This window comes from Nematolebias whitei, chromosome 2, assembly GCF_014905685.2.
Source record: "Nematolebias whitei isolate Nwh7 chromosome 2, NemWhi1, whole genome shotgun sequence".
Lineage (NCBI taxonomy): Eukaryota > Metazoa > Chordata > Actinopteri > Cyprinodontiformes > Rivulidae > Nematolebias > Nematolebias whitei.
In genome coordinates this window covers 613,830-620,826 of record NC_056499.1, presented here as the reverse complement: position 1 = coordinate 620,826, position 6,997 = coordinate 613,830, and the positions used below count along the sequence as shown (strand labels likewise).

Sequence of the window (6,997 nt, the reverse complement as noted above, 5' to 3'; positions counted from 1 at the left end):
GGAAGAAGGAGGTTCTAGTAACGTTTTTAATGTGGGGGATAAAAGACGTGTCCTGATCAAAAATAACACCAAGATTTTTAACATTAGAGCTGGAGGACAGATTAATGCATCTAAGGAGGGAGAAAGACTGAAACATTCACTACACACTATACTGTGTACTTTTACTCAGGTCATCGAACGGTATATTGAGAGCTTCGCCTTTTGACTCAGCTCTCTCTTCACCACGACAGACCTGCTTCACTGCCGACGCTGCACCTCTCTGCCTGCTTTATCCCGTGGGCCCTAAATAAGTTGTGAGTGCCTCTCTGGCAAAGTCTGATGTCAAGGAAGAGAACGAGGAAGTTCCACTCCAGCAGCTCCTGGAAGAGTCTCACACTCAGTAGCTTGTAAATTCCAAGCTGTCCATAAGATGGCCGACTGAGAACATTTGTATATAGCAAACTCTGTGTATAGTGTAATACATTTAATAAATTACATTTTTCTTGAGATATTTTGCCCTTTTTGTTGTAAAAGTTGAGGACAAGCAGGTTGTCCATGGGACAAACTGAAACTTTGCCTTCCGTCCGCCGCCGCCTTGAATGTTTTTCTGCTTTCAACAGGCCACTTGCAAACACGAGCGGAAGATCGCCAGCCTGCGCACTCAGCAGCAGCACATCTTCAAACGTTTGAAGGATACAAATACCCGTTTCCTGGAAAATGATGGTTTGCTTCATCGTGTTGAAAATGAGATTAAGTTGCTCAAGTCGAATGATCAGAGCGCACAGGTGAGTGGAACTCAGTGACCCTTTTTTTTAACAGCAGGAACAATTGTACTTTTTAAATGTCACACAGACAACTTTTTACACGCTCTTTGTTTCCTGGTGCTCTCAGTTCAAGATTGATCATAATCTCTGACTATATATATTGTTTCTCGTCTTTAATGGTACTGAAATTGTTGCTTATCTAAATTATTTAAATGAAGTGTCGCTGATCAGTGTCTCAGGTGATGATTGCTCACAGGCTATTTTCAGTTTTTCAACAGCTGACCAGTAATGGCTAACTGTGAGATAATCTGTGGAACGTGAAGAATTGTACAAGGGTTAATGGGCGTGACTAAATGCCAAAAAAAATAACTTCACAGTGTGGATCACATTTGTCAAAATTCATTGCTGACTGTCTTCTGTTTATTTTGGAAGGTAGGCTGTCCTAACTGGCATCGTGACTGCCTTTGTTTTCTTCCCATCTGTTCTCTTAGTAATTAGAATCATGCTCATTTCATTTCTCCAGCTCACTCGCGGATCACCGAAGAGAATAAATCAATAGGTTTGCTCATCCTTCACACAGCAGCCAGTTACCTAAAACCATGTCCATGTTTTTTCTTCTTTATCTGTTCTTCTAGGAACTGACCCAGAACTGTGACGCACCCACCAGTCAAATGTTCTCTCTGCTGTTGTTTCGTAGTTTTCCTTACGTCACGTCTTTTTTTCTTTTGTATCCTCCCTGCCCTCACCTAGAGCAGTCTGCTTTTCTGATGAAACATGGATGAACTTTGTGTCCTCTTCCTAGTTTACTGATTCCTCGCCTGTATCTAATTCTGTTTATTAGTGTTTGTTTATTCAGTTCATTATGTCAGAAAGCTTTGATTACTTACCGCTGCTCTCTGACGTCACCTTTTCCAGGTGCTAGAGAAAGACTTGTATTGCCACAGACTGGAGCTGCAGGTAAATGATCTCAACCAGCACATCAAGCAGATGGTTGAGCTCACTACGCTGCAGGATCAGGAGAACAAGCGTATGCAGAAGTAGGTTGACCAAAACTGTATTTTTTAAAAATCACCTCATTTCAAATGTGCCAATAGAACTTTGGTATTTGCAGAATGGTGAACATCTTGCTGCCAGCTTACAGTCGGCACTTCTCCTCGCTGCACGAGGCAGCGGTGACCACAGCGGCGGACGAGATGGAGTATCAGGAACTGGAGCACGTTGTGTTGAGGGAGAGAGGCGTGGTCTGGGCTGACCAGGAAGAGGCAGGGCAGCAGCTGAAAGATGAAGAGTTCAGTGTGGATGCGCAGGAAACAAACAAGGAAGGAAAAGTTGGGCTCCACGGCGAGCTGGCACCTGTCTTACGTTTCTCATATCTGCAGTACCATCAGAGCAGCCCCTGCAGTAAGTCATCACACACTTTCCATAAACTCCTTTTGTTGCTGCTTATTCGACAGCTGCAACGATTTGAGCTGTTACATCACATTTTAAGGTTTTCTTCTTTTTTCTCTCTCATTTAGTTGTTTGACTCAAAATTTTGCCTTATGCTTTGTGACATTTTCACTTTAGAGGAAATCATGCCCTTTACAAGAGAGTGTCCACAAAATGCTCAACTTAAAAAAAATAAATAAATAAAATAAAACAGCTGATGCAGTTATGACTTGTTGCTTCTTTGGCATCCCACCCTTTTGTAAATTCAGGAGGGGAAAGTATGGTCAGTTAAAAGAAATGTAAAAAATATATATTTGTTACCCAAATAAAATCATGTAAACAAATTAATAAGACTGCACAATATAAAACATATTGTCATCATAAATGTGTGCGATATCAGTATTTCAAAGAACCGATGTCAAAACATTCAAGAGGTGGGTGGTAAGACATTTGTTCTTAGTTTTATTGGTTGTACTTTTCAAAGTATTTAATGTTTTTACAAGTTATTTCTTTAAAGAAATACATTTTGATATTTTCAAATACTTCAAACACATTGTACTTTTTGAAATCTGCTTCAGTGTGCTTGCTCTTGTCATGTTACTTGTCGGGGCGGCTGTGGCTGAGTGGTTAGAGCAGTCGTTCTCCAATGCAAGAGTTGGGGGTTCGAACCCCACAGCAGTCACATGCCGAAGTGTCCCTGGGCAAGACATTGAACCCCTTGTTGTCTCCGATGTGTGTCCCGTCGGTGTATGAATGTGATGAATCACTGATTAATCTCTTTAGAATGATTTGTTCAATTAGCTTTGTAGAGATCTAGTAGAATGCTGTATGAATGGGTCAATGAAGACACAGATTGTTGTGTAAAGCGCTTTGAGTGTCTCAATAAGAAAGAAAGGTGCTATATAAGTACATTCCATTTACTAGTTTTGCTACCTTTAGTTATTTGTTAGTCTTTTGCCACTTTTAGCTTTAACCACTCAATTTTTAGCTTCTTCAGCAAATTTCAGCAACCACATAGCACTCTAATATTTTTTCCTACATTGTGCAGCTCTATTTCTAGACTCAAAATGATGTTTTCTGTTTTCAATCTACCAATAAATAAGGGACAGGGGGAAATAATGTTTTATTTCTTTTTGTCAAACTAAATGTCATACAGGCTTTCTTCATTTCTTGAGCATGCATCAGGACACTTTCTTCATTCAGTTACCCCTTCAGTCAGAGTCAGTTTCTTTGTCATTCACATCACATGTGGTACATGTAGTGGAATGAGATTATGTACACAGGGTCCCAATTACATCCAACATTAGCAAAAGATAAAATGTAAAAAGGAACAGTAAATAAGGATCAGAGATGTAAAGTAAGGTATTCGCTAAACAAACACTCAATGGTACTCTAAAAGATCTAAGATACAGGTCCTTCTAAAAAAATTAGCATATTGTGATAAAGGTCATTATTTTCCATAATGTAATGATAAAAATGAAACTTTCATATATTTCAGATTCATTGCACACCAACTGAAATATTTCAGGTCTTTAATTGTTTTAATACTGATGATTATGGCATACAGCTCATGAAAACCCAAAATGCCTGTCCCAAAAAATTAGCATATTTCATCCCACCAATGAAAGACAAGTGTTTTTAATACAAAAAACACCAACCTTCAAATAATCATGTTCAGTTATGCACTCAGTACTTGGTCAGGAATCCTTTTGCATGAATGACTGCTTCAATGCGGCGTGGCATGGAGGCAATCAGCCTGTGGCACTGCTGAGGTGTTATGGAGGCCCAGGATGCTTCGATAGCGGCCTTAAGCTCATCCAGAGTGTTGGGTCCTGCGTCTCTCAACTTTCTCTTCACAATATCCCACAGGTTCTCTATGGGGTTCAGGTCAGGAGAGTTGGCAGGCCAATTGAGCACAGTAATACCATGGTCAGTAAACCAGTTACCAGTGGTTTTGGCACTGTGAGCAGGTGCCAGGTCGTGCTGAAAAATGAAATCTTCATCTCCATAAAGATTTTCAGCAGATGGAAGCATGAAGTGCTCCAAAATCTCCTGATAGCTGCTGCATTGACCCTGCCCTTGATAAAACACAGTGGACGAACACCAGCAGCTGACATGGCACCCCAGTGACTGTGGAAACTTGACACTGGACCTCAAGCAATGTTAATTCTGTGTCTCCTCTCTTCCTCCAGACTCTGGGACCTTGATTTCTAAAGGAAATGCAAAATTTACTGTAATCAGAGAACATAACTTTGGACCACTCAGCAGCAGTCCCAGGCGAGATGCTTCTGACGCAGTCTCTTGTTCAAGAGTGGCTTGACCTGGGGAATGCGGCGCCTGTAGCCCATTTCTTGCACACGCCTGTGCACGGTGGCTCTGGATGTTTCTACTCCAGACTCAGTCCACTGCTTCCGCAGGTCCCCCAAGGTCTGGAATCGGCCCTTCTCCACAATCCTCCTCAGGGTCCGGTCACCTCTTCTCGTTGTGCAGCGTTTTCTGCCACACTTTTCCCTTCCCACAGACTTCCCACTGAGGTGCCTTGATACAGCACTCTGGGAACAGACTATTCGTTCAGCAATTTCTTTCTGTGTCTTACCTTCTTGCTTGAGGGTGTCAATGATGGCCTTCTGGACAGCAGTCAGGTCGTCAGTCTTACCCATGATTGTGGTTTTGAGTAATGAACAAGGCTGGGAGTTTTTAAAAGCCTCAGGAATCTTTTGCAGGTGTTTAGAGTTACGTCGTTGATTCAGATGGTTAGGTTAATAGCTTGTTTAGAGAACCTTTTCATGATATGCTAATTTTTTGGGACAGGCATTTTGGGTTTTCATGAGCTGTATGCCATAATCATCAGTATTAAAACAATTAAAGACCTGAAATATTTCAGTTGGTGTGCAATGAATCTGAAATATATGAAAATTTCATTTTTATCATTACATTATGGAAAATAATGACCTTTATCACAATATGCTAATTTTTTGAGAAGGACCTGTACATGCCAGTCACTAATAATACAAAACAATACACCGAACAGCAGCAGCACGATTCTTATAGGTTCTGTTCGGTTTTAATTTACACGCTAAATGCGAGCACTAATATAAATTAGAATTTATTAAAATTCTTGGCAAGAACCAACGCAGACATGTTCATGTTTTTAGTATTCTACCCCGCCTCGTAATCTAGCTGTTTTTCGCTACATTTCTTTCTCCTTTTAATTATCATTCTATTTTCAATTGTAAAACAAAAAAAACGTAAATTTGTATGAACAATTTGTGATTGTCTATTCTTGTCATTGTTGTCCACTGTTGTCATCATTCTTTGTTAAAATCCAGGTCTCTTGTAAATGAGTCCCCGAGGCTCAATGGGATTAACCTATTTAAATAAAGGTTTATTGAAAAAAACTTTAACAAAAATACAGCAACAAGGCACCAAAAGTGAAAATAAATAAACCTACAGCATCTTGTTCCAATTGGCAGAGTGGTTCTGGTGACAGTGAGGTTCTTTTAGCAACATGGTCCAGTTAGCAGCACGATACTGTTAGCAGTGAGGTTCTGTTAGCGGCAAGGTGTTCTTGGCAGTGTTAGCAGGTCCCTTCAACAGCATGATGACGATAAGGACCACAGCAGCTGCCTCCCAGACTGCCCTCCAGAACCGGGTCCAGCAATTAAGTTCAGTTTATTTATAAAGCTCCAAATCACAACAAAGTTGTCTCAGGGCACTTTACAGAAACGTTCACATACATAAAAGCCAATTAGTAAAGTTCTCTATCTAAGGAATCCAGCAGACAAGTTGAATCTTGGCTTCGTTGCAGTCTCCCATCCTGAGCAAGCACAGTGGAGACAGTGGAAAGAAAAACTCCCTTTAACAGGAAGAAACCTCCAGCAGAACCAGGATCAGGACAAGAGACCATCTGCTTTGACCGGCTGGTTGAGAGGACAGGAAGGAGAGACAGACAAACACAGAGTGGTAGGTCCAGATATTGGTCCAGGTGTACCTGAAAGACAAAAACACATGTTAAAGATAGAACAAATAATTACAAATACAAAACAGGTTGAGCAGAGTAAGTAAAGACAGTAGCAGAGTGAAAAGATGTGGTCGGTTTGTGGGGGATTAAAGACGTGTCCTGATCAAAAATAACACCAAGATTTTTAACATTAGAGCTGGAGGACAGATTAATGCCATCTAAGGAGGGAGAACAACTAAAAAGTTTATTTCTAAGGTGCTCAGATCCAAAAACCAAAATCTTGGTCTTGCTGTGTTCAAAAGGAGAAAATTAAGGGTCATCCAGGTTTTTATGTCTTTAAGAGTAGCTGATTGGACCCATTGGGTTTAATGGACAAATATAATTGTGTGTCTTCAGCATAACAATGAAAATTTATCCCATGCTGTTTAATAACGTTACCTAATGGAAGCATATATAAAGTAAAGAGTATTAGCCCAAGCACTGAGCCCTGAGGAACTCCATGACTACCTTTGGTGTATGAAGAAGATTTATAATTTACATTTACAAACTGGAATCTATCAGATAGATATGATTTAAACCATTTTAGAGCTGTTCCTGTAATCCCAATATCATATTCAAGCCTCTGTAGTAAAATATTGTGATGAACAGACAGGGGGGTGCTTATTCCGTCTGAAGTCCACGACCATCTTCTTCACAATGATGTGAAGGTTGTTCTTCCTGCACCAGCTCTCTAGGTGTTCAGAGTCAGTCAGAGTCAGAGTTTCTTTATTGTCATTCGCACCTCATGTGGTACATGTGGTGGAGCGAAATTATGTACGCAGGGTCCCAGTTACATCCAACAATAAAATGTATAAGAAAAACAGTA

The 6,997-nt window shown here is 40.5% G+C and overlaps 1 protein-coding gene across 1 annotated transcript in view; it reads left to right on the top strand.

The window, feature by feature from the left end:
- kif18a (kinesin family member 18A) overlaps nucleotides 1–6,997 on the top strand; it is a 170,484-nt gene that overhangs the window by 103,017 nt on the left and 60,470 nt on the right. The window contains exons 10-12 of the mRNA XM_037689400.1: nucleotides 600–764; nucleotides 1,659–1,780; nucleotides 1,855–2,144. Coding sequence (XP_037545328.1) covers nucleotides 600–764; nucleotides 1,659–1,780; nucleotides 1,855–2,144 — 577 coding nt within the window. The remainder of the gene's footprint in view (nucleotides 1–599; nucleotides 765–1,658; nucleotides 1,781–1,854; nucleotides 2,145–6,997) is intronic.